Source organism: Oncorhynchus kisutch, linkage group LG6 (genome assembly GCF_002021735.2).
Source record: "Oncorhynchus kisutch isolate 150728-3 linkage group LG6, Okis_V2, whole genome shotgun sequence".
NCBI lineage: Eukaryota > Metazoa > Chordata > Actinopteri > Salmoniformes > Salmonidae > Oncorhynchus > Oncorhynchus kisutch.
The window spans coordinates 25,348,297-25,371,464 of record NC_034179.2 but is presented as its reverse complement, the minus strand read 5'-3'; the positions used below and the strand labels follow the sequence as shown (position 1 = coordinate 25,371,464).

The following is a 23,168-nucleotide window of genomic DNA, read 5'->3' as shown; positions in this document are numbered from 1 at the left end:
TGTGGCCGACGTGAGTAAGACATTTAAGCATTTTAATCCTTGCAAGGTTGCCGACGGCATCCCTAGACGCGTCCTCAGAGCATGCGCAGACCAACTGGCTGGTGTGTTTACGGACATATTCAATCTCTCCCTATCCCAGTCTGCTGTCCCCACATGCTTCAAGATGGCCACCATTGTTCCTGTACAAGAAAGCAAAGATCACTGAACTATTAAAAAAAAAAATATTTCACCTTTATTTAACCAGGTAGGCTAGTTGAGAACAAGTTCTCAATTACAACTACGACCTGGCCAAGATAAATCAAAGTGACACAGAGTTACACATGGAATAAACAAGCATACAGTCAACACAATCGAAAAAAAATGTAAATCTATATACAGTGTGTGCAAATGGAATGAGGAGGTAAGGCAATAAATAGGCCATAGTAGCGAAGTAATTACAATTGAGCAAATTAACACTGGAGTGAGATGTGCAGAGGATGTGCAAGTAAAAATACTGGTGTGCAAAAGAGCAGAAAAGTAAATAAAAACAATATGGGGATGAGGTAGGTAGATTGTATGGGCTATTTACAGATGGGCTATGTACAGCTGCAGCGATCGGTTAGCTGATGTTTTAAGTTAGTGAGGGAAATATAAGTCTCCAACTAAATGACTATCGCCCCGTAGCACTCACTTCTGTCATCATGAAGTGCTTTGAGAGGCTATTCAAGGATCATATCACCTCTACTTTACCTGTCACCCTAGACCCACTTCAATTTGCTTCCCGCCCCAATAGATCCAGAGACCGATGCAATCGCCATCGCACTGCCCTATCCCATCTGGACAAGAATATCTATGTAAGAATGCTGTTCATTGACTACAGCCTTGCCTTCAACACCATAGTATCCTCCAAGCTCATCATCAAGCTCGGGGCCCTGGGTCTGAACCCCACCCTGTGCAACTGGGTCCTGGAGTTCCTAACGGGCCTCCCCCAGGTGGTGAAGGTAGGAAACACCTCCACTTCGCTGAACCTCAACAGTGGAGCCCCACAAGGGTGCGTGCTCAGCCCCCTCCTGTACTCCCTGTTCACCCATGACTGCGTGGCCATGCACACCTCCAACTCAATCATTGAGTGTGCTAATGTCCATTGCTAATGTTCATTGTGTCTAATGTCCATTGCTTGTGTTTCCTGGCCCAAGCAAGTCTCTTCTTCTTTTTGGTGTCCTTTAGTAGCAGTTTTTATAGCAATTCAACCATGAAGTCCTGATTCACGCAGTATCTTCTGAACAGTTGATGTTGAGAAGAGACTGCAGAGGTAACTCTGTCTTCCTTTCCTGTGGCGGTGCACAGGAGAACCAGTTTCACCATAGTGCTTGATTGTTTTTGCGACTGAATTTTAAGAAACTTTCAAAGTTCTATTGAATGACCTTCATGTCTTAAAGTAAAGTAATGATGGACTGTCGTTTCTCTTTGCTTATTTGAGCTGTTCTTGAAATAATATGAACTTTGTCTTTTACCAAACAGGGCTTTCTTCTGTATACCACCCCTACCTTGTTACAACACAACTGACTCAACTGGCTCAAACGCATTAATTCACTTCTAACAAGGCACACCTGTAAATTGAAATGCATTCTCATGAAGCTGGTTAGGAGAATGCCAAGAGTGTGTAAAGCTGTCATTATGGCAAAGGGTGGCTACTTTAAAGAATCTCAAATATAAAATATATTTGGATTTGTTTAGCACTTTTTTGGTTACTATATGATTCCATATGTGTTATTTCATAGTTTTTATGTCTTCACTATTATTCTATAATGTAGAAAATAGTCAAAATAAAGAAAAACCCTTGAATGAGTAAGTGTGTCCACACTTTAAACTGGTACCGTATATCAATGTGTTGTGTTAAACTATTCATCAACTCTGTTACAAATGTAACAGTGATGCATATCATGCTCTAAAAAGCCATCTCACTTGATTCAAAATATTGTGTTGCGGGAATGTCCTATTAGTTAAGCAGGTATTCAGATGGCTGTGTGACGTGAGCAGATGTGCTTCTCTAATTCGTTACTTACATAATCTGGTCTCCGTTTTGACTGGGCCATACTCTCCTCGTCCTCCTCGTTTTCCACCTCTTCCTCCCATCTCCCGGCTTGTGTTCTGTGATTATTAATTGTCTGTCTGTCTGTCCCTCCTTGGCTGCCTGCAAAAGAACAATGAGGTGAGGCCTTCTTCTGATGCCGACTGTCCATCTTAACGAGCACACCTCATATCCACCTCACCCTCTGTATCACCTGTCACTGTACCAAACTGGTGTCAAAACTTCAGTCAACACATTGTGGGGTTAATGGGTTCCTCACCACTGAGCTCCCTGACCCTTACTAACTTCATCACTCTCTCTTTTTCTCTTTCCCTCAAGTAGTTACTATTAACTTAAAATTGGGAAAGAAAATACCTTTGCATAACATCTCACTGTTGATAATGAAAGTAAAGTATGGGGTGGCTGTGGCTGAGGAACTGAAGTATTATGACCCAGAGTAAGAACCTTTGATGAGTGTGTTTGTCTGGTCTTTACAGGAAAAAAGAGATTATGAGGTAACCATTTAGAGACCTTACAGCGAGAGGAATTCAACCGTTGCTTTTTGTGACCTCTCAGCTTTTCTGCGATGACTTCAACTCCTATTCCTCACTCTTCTTCATTCCCTCCTTTTTGTGGGCTTTTGTAAATATCCGTCTTTCCAGAGGACTTCTACCAGAGCTGCAACGGTGGTGGTTCAACATGGTGTTATTTTTGTAGAGCTTCAACACAGATGGCCTTTCTTTAGAGTTTCTACATTGTTTATTTCATAAGCCCAGGACTGGTTACATTATGGGGGATAGTGATACATTAAGTTTAATTGGTTTTTAAGTTTTACATGAGAAATCTGAAGAATGAATGTACCGATAATGAGTTGGCAAAGATTTAGAAATATACACTATACATGAAAATACATTATGACCCACAGTTGACTGAACATTGTCCAAATTTCACATTTACCTTAAGTGAATATTTTAATTTTCAATTTTTCTACTATAATTCCATCAACCATGTCTATAGCTATATGTTGTTTGTTTTTTAAATCACTTTGTAATTAACTGCCTGTCTAATATGAGGGTGTCTGAGACTTGACGAACCAAATTAGTGTTTTGCTCAAGTTTGACTCACAGTTTTGTTGAGAGACATGTCCTGTGCTAAAACAACTATAAAATACATCAGAGAAATGTATAGACCACAGTGTTAAGCTCCCATTCATGGCAGATATAGAGTAGGTAAATACTACTTGGTTAAACTAATGTTAAATCCCAACAGCTTTCTCTTGAGAGTATGCACCAATTTAATGAAAAGGAGGCCATCTAAAATCCCATCTTCTACAAAGTGCTGTTCTGTAAAGTACACAAACGTCATGTACATAAGAATGCTCATGGGCCACTGTCTACCACCCCTTGTCTGTGCTCTCCTTCGTTTCTGTCTCTCCACACAAGAAATTGACTGCTTAAAGTATTGAACTGCATCCACAAGATTTGTTGACGTCAAAGAACATGTCAGATATTCAAACTGTGTACTTTTCTTCTCTTTGTAAAATAAACAATCCACCCAGTCCAATCTGAGTTTGCAAGTCACAACAGGTTTTGTTTTTACTGTTTATCTTAATTGTTGTCTCTATAAATGGTCTTTGGTCATAAACTTTGAATATATAGTGCAAACTGATGATTGCCCAGCAATAGTACATTCAGAGTAAGTTGTAAGGTGGGTGTATATTTTATTACTCAAAATCTGAATAAAAAGAACTGCATTAACTGTGAAAAATTCCCCCGAGAGTTAGACTCTGTGTAAAAAGGATTGCAAGAAATTGACTGTTTGCACTGATTATACAAAACAAATGTGAAATGCACCTTAAAATAAGTAAATCACATGAAAAAATATTACAGTTTACTATAGAATACTACATGACTTACTAAAGAATTCTGTAGTAAACTGTAGTATACTGTAGAATTCTATACTACACACTGTAGTATCCCTCTAACACGTGTAGTACTTACTATAGAATGTTGTAGTATACTGTAGAATATCGTAAATACTACAGCATTATTAGCAAAAAAAGCAATCTAGGAAATACTACAGTAATGTCCACAAACACTACAGTCCGCAAAATTAGCACACTTATTTAAATATAGTAAATACTACAGTATTCAATTTCCATATTACCTGCCCATTCCCCTCTCCATATCCCAAGTTGTGCCACTGATAAGTGAGAAATGTACTTATTAACAAGTATAGACCATATATTGTGTTCCCTACAGATTATAGAAAAGCGCAGAGGATCTAAACTATCTGTTAAGACCCCAGTCCTACCTACCTACCTACCTACAGGTTGTGGAAAATGTGCTATTTTAATATTTATCCAGCAGATAAATACACTATAATAAATACTACACTATAATAAATACTACAGTATACTGTAAATACTACAGTATATTACAGTAAATACTACAGTATTCACTATAGTTTTTTTGCTGATTTGAGTCCGCAAAAACACTACAGTGAATACTATAGTATTTACACCATAGTATACTATTGCATTTTTTTCATGTGTTTTCTTTGGGTGTGGAAAAGAGAAGATCAAATTAAATGCAACATGAAATAAAGTTGGCAAGATATCTATTTACCTATGTGTTTGTCTTTCATTTATTGTGAATTAGCTGTGATTGACACCATGAACTGAACTACAAAATCTATTTCATAACAAAGTTATCCACCGTTTTTCACTCTGACACAGACATTTTTAACAGGAATAGATAAAGCAGATTATTGTGGGTGCCACAAATTTGCCTTTGGGGGTGTTTCATTTTAAATGTTATCATAGTTTCCAGTTTTTACTATTATATTTATGCACTCAAACACATTCCATTCTAGACATTACAATGAGCCCATTCTCCTATAGCTCCTCCCACCAGTCCCCACTGATTGATGAATACCAATTGTTTGCAGCCTCGGTGCTCATGCACAGCCTGGGCTATTTGCGTTTCAAAACTCCCGTAATTAACCATATATGGTCAAAATCGTACCTTTAAATCTGCAATATATAACTTTTTGGTTAACCCTGCCTAATTCTCTTAGAAATGTGTTATATATCTGTCATTCTCATTGAAAGCAAATCTAAGAAGCGGTATATCTATTATATGTGCTATTTCTATGCTCCCCGTTCTTAAGTTTCATTTTTGTGTCTTTTACTTTAGGTTTTGTACACCAGCTTCTAATTAGGGATTTAGACCTGGGTGTGTGCAATTAATTATCAGGTAGAACAGAAAACCAGCAGGCTCCGGACCTCATAGGGTAAGAGTTGAGTACCCCTGCTCTACACTATACTTGCTAGTTTTGTCACGTAAACTTCTCCTTCTTCGGTGGGATTTATCGGCAGTTGGCATCTAACGTTATGGTGCATTACCGCCACCTACTCTACTGGAGTGTGGGCCAGAGAAATCGTACCTGCTAGCCCCTTTGCTCTTAAAAAAAGATAACAAAATATTTGAGACTATATCTAATGACGTTCTACTCAATATACTCTTAATTTCCTGTATCCCCTTCTCCCTCATACTAGATCTCAGCCTCTCTCTTTCCCTCTGATACTGCCCACACCGTAGCAAAACATGCTCCACGGTCTCTGTTTCCTGGCAATAATCACACTTTCCTGTTGGATGCTTTCCTATCACATTTAAGGACTTATTCAACCGGCTGTGTCCCACCCTTAATCTTCTAAAAATAGCCTTCTCTCTTCTGTCCCTTCCTGTCGTCCTCCCCTCCCTGACTTTCCTCTGTACTGGAAATAAACTCCCACCCTTAGTACCTCTATTTCACTGCTCCTGTCATCTCTTCTCCATCACTGTCCATATCAGGCATTTTGCCTTAGCCTTGCTCATTGAAACTACAACATCAACATCCCCACTTCTAAGTGCTTGTTTAGCCAGTACATCAACTGCCTCGTTCCCCTCCACCCCCACATGGGCTGGGACCCAAGTCAATCTTATCTGTATACCCATCTGTCTAATCCTGGTTGTCATCTGCAAATAACAACCTCCCAATATAAATCAACGTCATGGATCATGATACAGAACAACAGAGGACTAATCACACTCCCCTGTGGTGTACCATTATCCACCAGGTAGCTGCCTGATAGGGACTTTCCCACCCTCATCTGGATAGACCTTCCATTCACATAAACTGAAATGAGGCAAACTATTAGAATATTTGCAACCAGGAAATGGCGGAGCGATTTCTGTATAGGGAATATACCACCCTGTACCATGAAATACAAAGGCGCAACCAAAAACAGCTAAGAAAAATAAACTTTTCCGATGATGAAATAGAGATGCTAGTGTCAGGTTGGTTGAGTACAAACAAAAGGTTTTATTTGGCTCACTCAGTTGGGGTTTGACCAATAAAAATAAAGACATAGCTACAAAGAAAAGACCATTATGACAATTGAAGTTGCTTTAGCAATGACAAATATACTTCATATGAGTAGGCAACACATACCAATAAGCCATTCATCCTCAATAGCTCCCTGTTGGTGTAACCAATGTGAACTGGTTAGCTAGTTTGTGGCGTGATGGGTAACGATGCTTCAAGGGTGGCTGTTGTCTATGTATGCAGAGGGTCCCTGGTTCGAGCCCAGGTAGGGGTGAGGAGAGGGACGGAAGCAATACTGTTACACTGGTTTATAGGCCAACAATGCTGAATGAGTCATGCCACCACATTCAGTAGGGTCTTTCACATAACTTATCACCTGCACATTGAGTCTTGAGCCTTTCTGTTCACATAGTTTAACTAGTTTTGGGATAGTGCTTTTATAGCGATGTAGTTTCCGTCTATTGCTCCATTTGTATTTATAACAAACAAACCCCTCTTGACTTCAACCTGTTGTGTGATGGTGTATGGAAATGGTATGTTCGTTTTGATAACGATTGCATCCAAAACATTGGCTCATCAAGGGCTGTGAGATGCTGATCGACAAGCTGCCTCTGAAAATTGCCCTTTGCCAAAAACCGAAGCACTTGGATGTGCACAGAAATGGCATTATTGGCACGTGTTTGGCCTTCTAAAGTAAGTATTCAATTCTTGCAAAAATCATAGAAGAATGGTTTTGGGAAACGATATCTGATGAGCCAATCTGTACATTCTGCTCAAAAGACCCATCTGTCTCTAAAAACGTGGTCTCTGCTAAATGCAGCCTGTGTCAAATCTTCCAACAGAGCAAGATCAGCCATCTCTCATTGATTTCCCATTATCTCAGTATTTTATAGTATTTCAACAATGGTTTCACTTTCACACGTGCCTCTAATTTAGCAAATTACTGTACTTTATTTGGATTATTACCGTAACAAACGCATCTATGTGGTCACATTTTAGCCTGTCAAGATATGTTGCATGAATTCACAATGAAATTGAACAATGACTTAATTATTACTCTCACAATTTCAACACATACTTTCCCCCATGGACTAGGCCAGTGGTTCCCAACCTTTTTTGGTTACTGTACCACCAACTGAATTTTTCTCTGCCCACAATTTGGCACTGTCAATTTACACACACTCTCCAGCCAAAGTTCATTTTGATAAATCTCACTTTGCGTGGACATTATCCCACGCATGGTTTACGCACAGATTTTTCCCTACGCATGATTGATAAATGAGGCCTCGGGCATTTTTGGAAATTATATATGTTTTACAAATGTAAAATAAATTGGTCAATTTACAGATTTTATTTTATGATTTTCCTTTTCCTTGATAATTCCTATGAACAGTCAGGACGATTGACTGGAATTTCTACTTGGCCTAGGCTACTCGTCGTCGAGGACAAGTAGGAGGATGTACTATTGAAAATATAGGGAACGAGGCAGCGAGGAGAAGTTTGTTTTCTTGTCAGTTTAGTAAAAGCAATAAGCAAACTTGCAATCGGTGATCACCCTAGCAGAACAACCCAATTCCTGATACGATGTATGACAACTATTTTCCACGGATGACAATGTTATTTTCTATCGTATCCAAAGCTCAAGCATTATTCGAAACGCCCATTTTTGTCTCTACTAAGATGAGAGCAAGCAGTGGTAGAGCGCATGCTCAAAGCGTCCTTCTACGCAAATTTGCGCCAACTCCATGGTGAGGATGAAGCTAGCACTGTCAGGGCTGATGCTTTGCTAGCATTTATTCATAACAATAATACCAGCTACAGTTTCTGCGCTGTTTCCCCCGATATACAAGGATAATCCTTCATCTATTTGCAATTATATGTCAGGTATGTGAGCTACAGGTGTAAGATTGTATTATTTTATTATGGAAGGGAACAGATATTCCTCTGTAAACAGCATTATAGCTAACGTTAGCTTCAACCACAGGCGTAGGGACAAGCACAACCACCATGTACAGTACAAAGCTAGGCCTCAGTAAGGACTAAGGCCAAACGCCGAATATCTTTTATCCAATTTCGAAACAAGAAGGAGTACTTTGTCTTTTTGCATTACACGGTTGGGACAACGTGGAAGATCAACAATTCAAGGCTGACCAAGCTAAGGATTTCATGAAGAAACGACTCTTCGTCTTTGAACTGTAAAGGGAGGCATTGTATTGAATCTACCTCGGAAACAACATTGTTTTCCAAAAACCATTAACTAGTTAACTAATAGGAACTTGTTTATTTCCCCAAGACTGTTGTCGTTTTAGGAAATAATCTGCTTGAAGGATTCGTTATTAACGGAGCTCTGATTGTTTGCTCACTTCGGCTGTTTGAATGTGGGATAAAATGGAGACCCCAGCGATTGTCTATGATCTTGACACCTCTGGTGGTCTTATGCAGGTAAAGCCTTTACTGTTACTATCACGATGACAAATGGATATAACATGTTTGTGTTGTTTATCTAGTAGTAGCTAGCTAACTCACTAGCTGATATATAGGGCGAAGTGGCAGTGCAATGTTTGTAGCTAACTAACGTTACTACTAGCTAGCTAAGCTCTCTAACGTCGTTAGCTAACTGCTGGACGCCATTGCTCTTTCAAGCAAACCTCTGCCAGAAGTCATGTTACCAAACCGTATCAATTCAAACCATTGACTGAAATTGGTACATTGTAGCTAATTTAAATGTGGTTTGTTGTTCTATGGCAGACTTGCCACTACAGTAAATACGGTGCAACAATGTAGGTAGCTAACCAGATCTATCACTGCACTATTTTCCTGATATTTTAGCAAATACAAGCATTGCTTGCGCCTCCCAAGTCTGAAGATGGAGAAAAAAGAAGTCGGAAACCAGATAAAAATGCCCGGAGAGCAGGGAGAGCCACGAATCACGACACTTGTGACAGTTGCAGAGAGGGAGGCGACCTCCTCTGTTGTGATCATTGTCCCGCCGCCTTTCATTTACAGTGCTGGTATGCTTATCTTTCAATTTACAGTAATGACTTCCCGGTGTTGAACTTGCAAGGAAGGCAGCATGTGTGGTTGCCAAGTACCCAAACGACTTCATGGAGTTGAGCACAGACAATCGTGTTTTTAAATGAGCCTTCAATACATAAAAAATGTAAATTCTTAAACCCTTACCATGTACCTATGTTTGTCCTCTGTTGTGACATTTTGTTGATATCCATAGTTTTGAATAAAACGCTAATCAATTTCAGCAAACAAAAAAGCATGCAACAACAGAGGACCAACAGGTACAAGAATTTACACTTTTTGAAGAAATGAGTCAGCTCAATAAAAAAAAGTAGTTGAGGAACTTGGCTACATTTGTGGTTGTCTAACAACTCTGTGGGTAGCTGACTACTGACAGACAAGCTCCTAGTAGCTTTTGTTGGCTAATCTAATGCACATTCTTTGCCAAATTGTGGCACTGTAGACTGTTTTCAATAATATTCTGCCACATTATTTAGACCTGCATGTTAAAACTCTGTAGCTTTGTACATGTTAACTCTGGAGCTTTGTACTTGTACAGAGCTACAGAGTTTTAACATGTACAGAGCTACAGAGTTTTGTACATAACTACATGTCTGCACTCAATTCTGCACTTAGCTACTTAGCCTTGCTTCTCTTCAGTCAAGGATGACAGATTTTTTGCATGCATTGTCTACCCCACTTAGTCGTCTCCTAACAGCCATTTCCAGTATGTAATGAGCTTGCGGATGTTGGTGCGGTTTAGTCAAGGATTTCTGCTGAAGCGGTGAGGAGCTCTGGGAACCTGGCAGTGCAGCCTCACTGACGATATGAATAATCATTAACCATGGCATGTGCTGCTGGGAGCTAAGCAGACCAGAGCTGGTGGCATGAGGCACCTACCAGAGCAGAGGCCTTTATCCTCATAGCCTGCACTAGAGTATATACTTTTTGCCTATGAGTTCTGCAGGGTTATTTTTATGTATATTTTTTGCTCATTGTTAAGACTTCTTCTAGGAAAGTGTTTTTGCTGAGGAAAGTGGATTGTTATTTAATCTTGTGGTCCTCCTTTTTCTTGTGGTGCTCATCACTGCAGTCTTAGTCTTTCTTGGAAAGCTTGAATTAATCCATGTTAGTTTTGGACCAGCAGCCTTTTCAATAGATCCAGCACATACTTTTGCCACTGAATCACGAGACTGTGTCCCCAGGGGCCTTGGAACCCTGCCTAAAAAGAGCCATTTGAACTCATTCCCTCTCACCTGGCTTTCATCGGCTACAGGTCTCTAGCATTGTCAGTCATTTCAATTGAGAAAAATGGCCTGGGAAAACACCATACCTCTGGAAGTTGTAAACTAGGCTACATTGTGAGGGCATTGAATGTTATGAATTGCTGATTTGCATTGAACTTCCTTGCCAGCTGTTTTGCTAATGCTTAACTTGTGTTGAACCTGCAGCAACCCACCCCTGAGTAAGGAGATGCTGCCCCCTGGAGACTGGATGTGTCATCGCTGCATGGTGCGCAGGAAGGTGGGTCAAGTCTGAAACATGGGGAGAAATGACCTTTTTGTTTGTTAAGTGTTATGTTGAGTGCTTCATTCATCTGGATAGGTTGGTGAGACTAGTGTAACCAGTGCTTTTCAGACTGTTTACATGTTTTTCTTGTCATAGAAGCGGGAGCTGAAGAAGGAGCAGATTAATGGTCTGCTGGAGCGCCAGCTGTCTAAGCAGTCTTCCTCCCCTGCAGCAGAGTTAGAGCTTGCCCCAGGCACCCTGAGGCTGGACCCCACGGCAGCAGTAGGAGGCACCACAGGGCTGAGGGCTACAGCTGTTGCCCAGGTCCGTCTCCTGGAGAGGAGGCCCAGCAGCAGACCCAACACCCCCACCTCCACCGCCTCCACAGACACCCCCACGCCATCGGAGCAGAATTACATGGATGACGACATGCTAGACGTGGAGGACGACGCCCAGGGCTCGGAGCCCGAGAGCTCCACCCCACACCTCAAGAGGCCCTTTGACCTTCTGATAGCTGCTGCCATGGAGAGGAACCCCACGCAGTTCCAGCTCCCCAATGAGCTCACCTGCACAACTGCACTTCCAGGAACTAGTAAAAAGAGGAGGAGAGATGAGATGACAGGAAAGAATGTGAAGCGACCGCAGCACGAGCTGGACCACAATGGGCTGGTCCCACTGCCAGTGAAGGTCTGCTATCCCTGTGGAAGGTATGGACAACAGGAAGGCCAATGTTTTAATGACAAAATATCAGTGCCTTCTATTGAACTTTATTTTTGTGTAGGCTAACTGGGATTTTTTTGGCACCAGATGTTACATTCTTACTAAGCTTGGAGAGCGTATCTGGAAAGAGGATTTCTTGTCCAATTATATGCAGATCACACACTATTTCAGCTGTTTACTATGAAAATATTCAATATGCCATTTATTATATTGAATGCAGCGCCATCTTCTCTGACTGGGCTAAGTAAAGCATTCAAAAGAGCAAACAGTGCACCCTTATAGGACTCTGCCTGTGGAAAGAGGAGCCGTAATTACTAGGAAAATGGTACAGTCTCCCAGTGGAGAGGGAAAGGAAACGGCAGAAGGAGACAGTCTGCATACTGTTATATCTTTCAGAACGCATGGCTTGGTCTTAAATGAGAGGCAGGCACCCCATTGGAACAGCGTTTTGGATTCAATAGCAGTACACATCTGTTCAGCAGACGTTTTTGTTTGAAGGCATTCCTGAATGCCAAACAGAGTTTGTGTTTTGTCTTATTTATTTGTTTTGTTTTTACAGCAGTCTATTAGAATCATGATATAAAGTAATATTTGCCTAGTTTCTTTTTTTTCTAATATTTTCCTTGTATTGGGTTGTGCGGCTGAGAATCTTAAAGCTAGTTAGTTATTTGATCATGGTGGCCGGGGGAGATGTATTCAACAGTTGCCTGACTGACTGACTACCCCATTTAAAAAATAAATTATTTATAAAAAAAATTTTAAGTTAGAAGAGTTGTAGAGTTTGTCTTGACGTGTTTTCGGAGGCACCACAATGTTGCTATGTGTTATTTCTGACCCTCTAGAGCGCCTCTATGGGCTGGCATCAGAGCCATGGCTATGTCAGGAATACCACAGAATTCAGAACCACATGGCTGGCCAGAGAGAAGGGGGAATTCAAACTATCTCACTGAGCATTTTATATATTCTGGAATGATGAGCCTTGGGGCTTGGCTTGGGGTCTCTACCACAGATACACTGCCAGGATTCCAGACAGTGTTCAAAATCATTCATCTCTTGTCCTCAAGTGATCCCCTCTTTCACTAAACTATTAGGACAAACTAACCCTAGCTCTATTTTGAGGATGTTTTAGTCTACTTGTTTGATATCACTTCGTATATCTAACCCATCATGTTTTTGTCAATCTCCTCTGTTTGTGTTGTAGGAGCTGCAGGCTGGCACCATTAATCCAGTGTGACTATTGCCCCCTTTTGTTCCACATGGACTGTCTGGACCCTCCTCTTACTGCCATGCCCGTGGGCAAGTGGATGTGCCCCAATCACATAGAGCACATGGTGGTAAGTCATTTTTGTATTTTATTTCACCTTTATTAAGTGCGGTTGTGCAAGTAAGCTCATAGTCACACACATCCATGTGTTGAAACATGAAGTTTTAATGGTATTGACCTGATTTTGTGCCCCTGTCTCCCAGCTGAAGCAGAGGAGCCTGACGTTGAGCGGCCGCTGCCAGCTGTTTGACCAGTTTCAGGACAGGATGTCCCAACACGCCGTCAAGGTGGATTTCCTGCAGCGGGTGCATCGTCTCAATCCCCCCGTTCGCCGAGGAGCCCACACACACCTGAAGAAAACCCTCAAGGTCAGCCTATTAGTCATTGTAAAATATAACACACCATCTCTGTGTTCACTGTTGTCACATCCTGTAACTCAATCTATTGTGTCTCTTGACAGGTCCCTGATGCTATAAAGTCCCAATACAAGTGTCCCCCGGCCATGATGGCCCCTGCTGGGATCCGCAATGGGGAGCTGATCTGTAATGGCAGTCCAGAATCCTCCCACCAGCACCTTACACCCTCTCAGCACTTAACGAGCGAGGACGAGCAACAGGAGGTAGGACACTGGAGTGTTACGCAGCAGTGATATACAATGTTTCATGATAGTAAACAAAACCAATGTCTTTAATACTGATTTAATGTGTTTTGTTTTCCTGTATTGTCTCCCAGTGGCTACGTGACGTCATCACACTCCAGTGCAGCATAGTGAGACATCTATCGGCCAAGCAGAAGGAGAAGCCATCGTCTGAGTGGGACTCTGAGCAAATGAACAAGGCCGACATCAAACCTTGTGGAACAGGAGAGGAGGGCGGTGCAGTGTGCACTTCTAACAGGACAGAGTCGCCAGCCTCCAAGCCAAAGGCTGACAGTGCAGCATTTTGCCCCCAGGGGGCGCCTGCACTCAAAGAAGGCAAGTGTAGCATGTGTACAGAGAAGCCTTGTCATTACTGTGGGCCCAGTAATGTTAACAGTCCTCTGGAGCAGCTGGCTCGGACCAATGGGAGTTCAGAGGCCTGCAGACAGGATGACCTCTACAAACTGAGAGAGCCCTCGGGTCCTGATAGGCCTGTTCCTCAGACACCAGCAGCCCCTGGCCCGGAGTTACCCAACCACACTGGAAGAGCTGTGGTCAAGACTGAGAAAACCCTGTTAAAACCCTGTCCAGTGACATCATCCCCATGCACCAGTCCCTTCAAACCAGAACCCAGAGGTCCCTCTCCACCTCACAGACCCTCCCAAGGCACAGAGGGCCCTGCTCGGACCACTAGCAGCAGCACTGCAGTGACCCGTGCCCTCACCCCACCTGGAACACCATACCAGATCAAGGGCACGACCAAGCTGGGCTCCACTGCCCCACCAGCAGGTGGAAAAGTCAGTCTTGATGCTGTGACCCCCAGGAGTGCTTCTCTGCTCCCCAGCTCTTTCTCTATGGGAGACCTGTCCAGCTGTCTGAAGGCTGTGGCAGACTGCCACGGTGGTAAGTCTCACCTGACGTAATAAGATCGACATTTTGATTGGTTGCACATGTGAATAATTGGTGAGGAGAAGTTAGATCCACACTAACTGAATTCACTATATCTCTTTAACTTTGATTATTTTCCAGAGATTCAGATGAGTAGTCTAGATGAGAAGTTTATTGAACTCCTGGCCTGGCAGAGGATCCAGCAGTTGTTTGGCCCTAAAGCTCCTTCCCCTCCACAGAGCAGCTGTATCAGCCTACCTCCTGTGCCACAACCCCAGCCTACGGAAGGTAAGAAACCCTTGTTCATTATCAAGACCACCACCACCACCACCCAGTGTTCCCTATATCCCTCCCTCACTCTGACTCCCTGGCTATTCTAACCCTACCTCACCGTCTTCACGCCGATCATTCTTTCCAATTCTATTAACGTCTGTTGCTTCTATCCCCCTTTCATCGTCATGTTTGTAATTTCATCCCTCATTTGAATTAGTTTGTCCTATATTGTTAACTTTGATTGTTCTGTATAAAGCATCATTTTGAGGAGTTAATGTGTTATTTATTTTCTCAGCACAAAACAAGGATATCCAGGCCAGGGCTGTGTTTTATCCTTTGACTGGGAAAGGAGGAGCTTGTAGTATGTGCTACAGAAGCCTGTACATAGGAACTGGTAAGATTCCCTCTGTCCCAGATAACCCAACATGACCCAATAGCAGGAACTCCTTTTCATGTAATGGTGTCTTCCATCCCTGGCAGATTTAGCTGACTTGAGGCTGTGTCTTGTTGTTTGCAGGTGCTGACATGGACGTGTGCCTTACAAACTATGGTCATTGTAATTATGTGTCAGGCAAACATGCCTGCATCTTTTATGATGAGGTGGGTGGCTCATTTATTTCACATTCAAACATGTTCTTGGTATTGGAAACAATTTTACGATAAGTTCTGACTCATACAGAAATAAAGTATAAATATGTTTCAGATTTATATTTCCTTGCTTGAGGGATTATTTTAGTAGCTGCTCTGTAAATTGAATATTTTATTTTGTCATTTTTCTTGCCTCGATCAGAACACCAAGCAGTATGAGCTTCTCAACTACAGTGAACACGGGACCATGGTGGATAATGTGCTGTACTCCTGTGACTTCTCTGAGAAGACTGGCCCCAGCCCCTCCAGCAGCCTGGTCTCCAAAGTGCAGAACATTATCAGTGAGTGGAGCTCCTCTGTCACCGCTTCCTATAGAAACAGGAAGGAAGTAGTTCACCTTCACCTTTTAGTAATGACCATGATGGCATATTTCCTAATGTTGTTAAAGCAGACACAGATCTGCTTTAACAGAGATGGACCTTGCTTTAACAAGGTCTGATTGTTTGTAATGTCTTTTACCCACAGAGCGCTGCAAGAGGAGGAAACAGGAAGTGGAAGGTGCGGGGGAGCCCATGGTGCTAGAGGAGGGGGTGATGAGCCAGTGTCAAGGGACTTTGTCCAGATCCTGCTGCGACTGCAAGGCCAGCAGCTCCAGTCTGATTGGGGGCAGTGGGGCAGGCTGGGAGGGCACTGCCCTGCTCCACCACGGCAGCTTCGTCAAGATGGGCTGCATGCAGTTTGTCTTCAGTATTACAGAGTTTGCCTGCAAGCAGCCCAAAGAGGAAACCCTGACTACCCCAAACACCACCTCCACTGCCACCTCCCAGAGCCAGGAAGGAACAGAACCCTCTGACAAGCACACCTCCCAGCTCCACCAAGTGCCAGTGATACAACCTAATCCTGTCCCCTAGCTCTGTTCCCACGTCAACAGAACCAGGCTCAGCAGCTGTACTTGTATACTGTATAAAATAAAAAGGGAAAGCGTTCTTATTTTATGTTCATACATTTGCATGATATTAAGTATTTTTAAGGCTCATATTTTGTGGGCAAGTTGCACATAGAATTTATATTTTTTGTAAATGGACAACTTTGGCATTGAAAAAAGGGATGGTTTATCGTAGACGTGAAAAAACAAGCAACGTCACTTGTAAAGTACCCAACTTGTATTTTGTGCCAGTAATGATGCTTCTTTCTCTGAAAATGCTACTTTTATTTGCTCTTTATCATTTTAGTTTGTGTACTGTATTTGAAAATGTAGTTCAGATGTTTGTTTTGCTACTATTGCACTACAGGTAGCAGCTATATATTCAAACGTATGTGTACACATCCATGCTTATACATACATGGGTGTGTGTGTTTTTAAATATCCACACACAAATGTACATGATTAAGAATTATTTTTCAGCAGAACAAGGGAAGCATAGGATTCTGTATGCAAACTCAAATTATGGCCATTTTGGCTTAAATCTGTACAGTGCTTCATGTGAATTTTGTGCAGTAGTTTTCAAAAGTGTTAGTCCAGTTTTTTTCAATACTATGTCAACATAGTAAATGGTCTGTTTTTAGAAATAATTCATCAAATGTTTATGTACTCTGTAAATACAAATCCACTTTGACATTGTTTCTTGTCTGTCATAATGTAAATACCTAAAGATTTTTAAGAACAAGCATCAGTGAGCACTTAGGCTTCTGTAATTTCATTCGTTGCTAACTACCAATTGTAGATGTAGGCTACATGGTACATACTGTAGCAATCCTTTTCTAGGTAAGCTAGTGCAGATCTCCCCTAAATGGGTTAACCTTATTGGAGCAGTGGTTAGCAAGCTTGCCTGGGAGACCCACAAAGGGACATTGCATGTCATCGTTTGCTACAATGGTGTCAGGAGTGGGATGTCGCATGTTCGACCATTGGAGAGTTGTGTACATGTGAGGGACTTCATAAAATGAAGAGTGGGGGGACACTCCCAAACTGAGGAGATAGTGTAGCGACCTTTGTTTAGGTAAACTAGTTTGCCAAGACTGGGGCTCAAGAACCGAAAGGCATTTTGCACTGTCTGTTTGCTACAATACATGCAGTAAATGCACTCATTTTTTGCCGCATTGGTTAACGTTTTACCATGGGCTGTGAGTAGCTTGTAACTCCATGTTTGTTACAGTGTATTAACATTGCGCTTAGCTATGTTTGTTCCGGTGTAGCTTTGAACTGTGTAGTGTAGGTTTGAGGTCAACTAGGATGTTTGTTATTGTACGAGGAAGCCCGTGTTTATAACCACTAGGTGGCACGAAAATGAACTTTTGCCAAATTCTTGAACCATAATCAACTTGTTGCATAATTTGTTAATTTTCTAAAGAGGGAGTGCCAGGACAAAGGGCGCGTTCATTGCCTAGCGCAACATCTACATCAATTCCTATGACGTTGTAGTTCATACTTATGTACAGTCAGAAAAGGTACTGTATGAAGATGTTCACACTGCTTCTTGTCAGCGCTGGACTCATCGCACTTTATGTACTTCGTAATTGGTATCTCAAACGACCAAGATGCAAAAGCAATGCCAAGTTGCATGGGAAAACTGTAATCGTCACTGGTGAGTTTGTACATTATAAAACAATATGACACTAATGGTGGGCAATTATTAATCATCTTGTACAGTCAGTAAGTGACCGTTATCTAATGTTATGTACCGTTATTATTGGTGGTCATATGGGACTGATTCCGCATTTCTTTGCTCAATTGTAGAATTGTATTTAAAACATTTGGCGTTGGACATAAACTAGCCGTCTATGTGGGTGCGTCCCAATGGTGTCTCTCCAGGATCTAACACAGGCATTGGGAAAACAACAGCAATAGATCTGTCCAGAAGAGGTGCGAGGGTTATAATGGCCTGCCGAGATAAGCAGAGGGCAGAAGCTGCCATCAGTGACATCAAGAAGGTAAGAGGAGTCAGAATCCATGTCTCACTCCAGATGTCTGGTAAACAGTTGAACCTTGCTGTAGTTACATGTCTTTGACTGAGGGGGTGCCAGTGGATCATACATGGACGATATTACTGTAGTTGCCTCAGTCAGGTTCACCCCTCACCCTGTCCCTCTCATTCACATTTTACAGATAGTTGTGCTCTGGTCACTAGCTGATTAATTTGTTGACGGGTTGGTTTATTAGTCTCTATAAAGTGAGGGACACAGAGCATCTGACTGGTCATTCTTACTTTCTCAGGAGACTGGGAACAATGAGGTTGTGTTCATGGAGCTGGACCTTGGAAGCCTCCAGTCTGTGCGATCTTTTGCTGAGACCTTCCTGAAGTCTGAATTTAGACTCGATATTCTTGTCAACAACGCTGGTGAGTCATGCATTGCTGGCATGAGTCCGGTATTGAGTGTGATATTTCACATTGTGTTATAGTCATATTTGTTACATGTTCCATCCTCTCTCAAACACACCAAATCTCAATGGATTATATGGCTGGTTGGTTTCTTAATATAAAATCAAATGTATTTATATAGCCCTTCTTACATCAGCTGAAATATCAAAGTGCTGTACAGAAACCCAGCCTAAAACCCCAAACAGCAAGAAATGCAGGTGTAGAACATAAAATAATATACAGCAAACCTGTATTAACAAAGCAGTGAATGTGTGTTTCTTTTGAAAACATTTGTCCTCTTTATGCAGGGCTTATGAAAGGTGGCAAGACAAAGAATGGCGTGGGAATGATCTTTGGCGTTAATCACCTCGGCCACTTCCTGTTAACTGTGCTGCTGCTGGACCGTCTGAAGGAATGCAGTCCGAGTCGAGTGGTGACTGTCACCTCCAAAGCTCATGAGTATGGCAAAATCGATTTTAACTGCCTGAGTACCCACAAAGACCTGGCTGTTGGAGAATCTGACTGGGCTTTGTTTAAGAAGTATAGTCATAGCAAGCTGTGTAATATGCTCTTCACACACGAGCTTGCCAAAAGACTGGAGGGAACAAATGTCACCTGCTACAGCTTGTGTCCAGGTCAGTGCTTCAACACTTTATAGCATGTAAGCAAGACCGGATGGTATGTACTGTAACTGTGCAGAAATATACAATATGCTTAGTAGTTCTGTTTATTTTCTATCACAGGAGCAGTCAAGACTGAAATAGGCCGGTATTCAAGCTCCTTGTGGTGTATGATGTCGGCACCTATCCTTTCGCTCTTCTATATGGACGCAGAATCTGGGGCCCAGACTACACTCTACTGTGCCCTCCAGGAGGGTATAGAGCCTCTGAGTGGATGCTACTTCTCCTGCTGTGCAGTACAGAAGGTGAATGCCGACGCCAAAGATGACGCTGTGGCCAAAAAATTGTGGGAAGTCAGTGAGATACTTTGTGGCATGTCTTAATGCAAACACAGAGACCCTGCTTTTCACTGTATTTATCAGGGCCAAAACCCTGGTGGGACAATCCTGAAAATGTGTTGCTTTTCCTGATAATTCTTAACAGAGATGTATTCAAGTCCAATTGAATGCTGGAAATCTGTTCCATTCCGTTACTCTTAAGTGTGACAGTGGGTGAAAAGTCAAAGTTATACTGAAAAGATTAAATCGATTGATTGAATATTGAATAATAAAAAAAAGCTAGGCATATCCTCTCCCCTTGTGTCAAGACTGCTACTTAACTATTCCAGAAAAACCCTAGGCCTAGGTGATATGTCTCTGGGGAAGTGTCTTTGTCCCACCACATCATTTTTTGCTAATGCATGTATACTCCAGACTGAGGAGAAATAAGGAGAAATCCACACAATGTGTCTCTAACCACCTCCTGGGTCAGAATGGCTACATTTACACAGGGAGCCCAATTATTATTTTTTTCCTACTAATTTGCCTTTTGATCAATCACATCAGATCTGAAAGGATCTGATGCGAAAATATCTGATGTGATTGGTCAAAAGACAAATTTTAGTGGGGGAAAAAGTACTCAATTGTCATACTTGAGTAAAACTAAAGATACCTTTATAAAAAATGACTCAAGTGAAAGTCAACCAGTAAAACACTACTTTAGTAAAAGTCTTTAAGTATTTGGTTTTAAATATACTTAAGTATCAAGAGTAAAAGTATAAATAATAAATACAAAAATCCTTATATTAAGCAAACCAGCCTCCACCATTTTTTATTTTTCATTTACGGATAGCCAGAGGCACACTCCAACACTCAGACATAATTTACAAACGAAGCAGATGCTTTGTGAGTCTGCCAGATCAGAGGGTGTAGAGATGACCTGAGATGTTGTTACAGGAATTATATTCCTCTATGTTTTAATACCCAATTAAAATTAAACACTCTGTCAATTCCCAAGAATTTGTAAGACTCTTATTTGCATAAAATGGACAGAGACCAGTCTCAAAAATCAACCAGCTGCGTTTATTCTCGAGAGTACTGAACATGATACAGTTTACCACAGATTATAAACTGAAAATGTCGTCATTAGTTTTCGTACTACCCCATCTCATCAACCAGCAGTACAATGGCTGTATAGTTCTCAAGCCTTCCCACATCGTCTCTCCCTAGTAAGATAATTTACGACCCAAGCCAAGGTCTGCCTGTGTAGATAAGCATTCTAGCCAGTCTGGCTATAAGTTCATTCATTTCTACCAAGGAGCAGACAGTCATTGTTCTAATTCTTGATTATATTTACACACATTATATTCATGCATCTATACAGTAACATAATAGTTTTCTGATTAGTCAGTCCTGATTGAATTGTATACATAATTTGTCATTATTGATAAAAAAAATCCCTTAACAGATGTTCTCTTGATAAGTGTCTGAATTTCACAGTCCTGCTAAGCATTAAAAATGTAACGAGTACTTTTGGGTGTTAAAGGAAAATGTATAGAGTAAAAAGTACATTCTTTAGGAATGAGGTGAAGTAAAAGTTGTCAAAAATGTAAATAGTAAAGATACCTCAAAAACGACTTAAGTAGTACTTTAAAGTTATTCTGCCTAACCCTTGTGTGGTGTTCGGGTCTGTGGGACCCATTTTCAATGTTTACTAAAAAGAAAAATAATACAGTGAATTCTTTTTTCAACCTGAGACTCATTTGCCTTGGCTCGTTTTTTGTTAAGAACATGTAAAATAACACATTTTCATTGAGTACACACTGTGCACCCCCCTACACATTTATATTACATATGTGGGAGTAGGGTCCACTGGACCCAAGGATAATAAAAGTGTGGGGAAGTGTGTGTGTAGGTGAAAACAAGTACAAATGAAACAAAAAGGTTTGCTGTGTGCCTTCACTCTGTCTTCCTCCTCCCTGGGCATGCTGTTTCAACATAGCACCAATAACCTGTCTGTCTCCCTGACTGTCTGTCGGTCTCCCGCTTTTCTCTCACTCTTTACCCTTTGTAGTGTGTGAGACTACAAAATGTCTTGCGGGAACCTGAACAATGGTATTATAATACAATCCATTATTTCGATACATTGTAAAAAATATTCTGTATATTCCCACACTCTACCCTTGCCAGCTGCAAATTGGGGGAGGGACACAACAAATAAACAGCTATGCATGTGTGGCTCCTTACCACTATCAGTATGGCAAAAATAATCTCTGCTCAGGGCCTTGGAAATCATTTTTGCAGAGAGAGAGGCTAGTGAAAAAATTAGATCACCAAATTAAACACACTCGTGACTGTACCTTAAGTGTCCATGGACCACTCCCTCATTCTCAAAAATAGAAATATTGTTTAATTATTCAAACTTTTGATGCCCAAGGGTCTCTCTGTGTTCCACAGTTTACATTCCATTGTCGAACACTACAGAGCATAGGGGCAGCATATTTTATGACCGACCATAAAACAGCTGACTTCCCGCTCTCCCTCTCTATGAGAGAGAGCACGATGTAGAGTGGATCCACTCTTACTTGATCCTTCAGATCGTCACAGGAGAGTTATGACAGAAGGAAGGATTCCGCCCGACCCACAGAACCAACAACTCCAATACAAGAAGTTAGTGTGAGTGATGTTGTTGCATGTGTGTGTCTGATTCTCCTACCCTGGCCTGCTGTAGCTATATATGTGAGTGAGTGAGATGTTAGTAAAATTCCTGAACTAAATTATTCCATCATTCTAGATTGCAGCCGGTAGCAACAAGAAGAAGCTCTGCGATGTGTGTGGACAGAAAGACACAGTACACATGCCTCAAGTGCAATAAATACATTTGCAACACACACAGAGTAAAACTCTTTCCCTCATGTGGTGTGTAGACCGGCCTTAATTTGTGTTCAATGGGGCTCATTTATCATTTTCATAAAATACTCTATGTAAAATTAGTCAATAGTGGAGAGAAAACCTGGTTTAATTTATATTTGCTCAAGATAAACATTATTTATTCCACCCATGTCTTGATTATAATTTTATTTAAAAAAATGTATAGCACTTTTATTGATAAATGTGATCCAGCAGAGGTAAATGGCAAATATCAACCATGTATGCTGTCTATATTGCTTGTAATTGATATGTCAACATCTAACTATTAAGTGTTTTAACATAAATTGTTATATATGTATTGTTTTAATAAAAAAAACAATAATTCTGTGGGTCCATCATCAGACCTGTGAACATTGGGTGAATAACAAAAACATGAACACCACACAAGGGTACTTTACACCACTGCCAATTAGTGGAAATAATATCAGAATTGTGCTGCCTGTCTAAACGCTGACATTAATGTGACTTGTGCATCTAGATCTGAAGCCATGTCTACACTTGACAGTTTATGCAGCTTTGTATTCTGATCATTGAGTTCTGATCACGGAATTCCGAACATGTAATGCGTCTACCGTGTCCATGTTGTGTCTGGATTCCCTTTTCCTGCGCTATATTGAAATGTCTGTATGCAT

General features: G+C 41.4%; 3 protein-coding genes across 6 annotated transcripts in view; all 3 read left to right on the top strand.

The window, feature by feature from the left end:
* The window catches only part of LOC109891759 (seizure protein 6 homolog), a 234,028-nt gene extending 229,352 nt beyond the window's left edge, over window positions 1-4,676 (top strand). Inside the window, exons 17-18 of one of the 3 annotated variants that reach the window (XM_031826469.1) lie at window positions 2,183-2,191; window positions 2,548-4,676. In XM_031826469.1, coding sequence (XP_031682329.1) covers window positions 2,183-2,191; window positions 2,548-2,577 — 39 coding nt within the window. In that variant the 3' untranslated portion in view covers window positions 2,578-4,676. Of the gene's footprint in view, window positions 1-2,182 lie in introns of all 3 variants that reach the window. The other 2 variants (XM_031826470.1, XM_031826468.1) reach the window with 2 other exon arrangements.
* A 3,157-nt stretch (window positions 4,677-7,833) lies between these two features.
* On the top strand, window positions 7,834-16,930 carry LOC109892562 (PHD finger protein 12). Of its 2 annotated transcripts, none has more exons than XM_031826466.1 (14): window positions 7,834-8,166; window positions 8,712-8,860; window positions 9,248-9,429; window positions 10,882-10,954; window positions 11,096-11,646; window positions 12,861-12,993; window positions 13,127-13,291; window positions 13,384-13,542; window positions 13,656-14,463; window positions 14,590-14,736; window positions 15,017-15,115; window positions 15,239-15,321; window positions 15,512-15,650; window positions 15,835-16,930. In XM_031826466.1, the coding sequence occupies exons 2-14, from the start codon at window positions 8,795-8,797 to the stop codon at window positions 16,218-16,220; spliced, it is 2,991 nt and encodes a 996-aa protein (XP_031682326.1). In that variant the 5' UTR covers window positions 7,834-8,166; window positions 8,712-8,794; the 3' UTR covers window positions 16,221-16,930. The 2 variants fall into 2 exon arrangements, with proteins under 2 accessions (XP_031682326.1, XP_020340771.1); XM_020485182.2 differs by having other exon boundaries at window positions 7,868-8,613.
* Window positions 16,931-17,585: 655 nt separating this feature from the next.
* LOC109892090 (dehydrogenase/reductase SDR family member 13) lies at window positions 17,586-21,361 on the top strand. The gene is made up of 5 exons (XM_020484509.2): window positions 17,586-17,894; window positions 18,122-18,240; window positions 18,524-18,647; window positions 18,977-19,303; window positions 19,412-21,361. Exons 1-5 carry the CDS (start codon window positions 17,741-17,743, stop codon window positions 19,669-19,671), a joined length of 984 nt encoding a protein of 327 aa, XP_020340098.1. The 5' UTR covers window positions 17,586-17,740; the 3' UTR covers window positions 19,672-21,361.
* The last annotated feature ends 1,807 nt before the right edge of the window (window positions 21,362-23,168 follow it).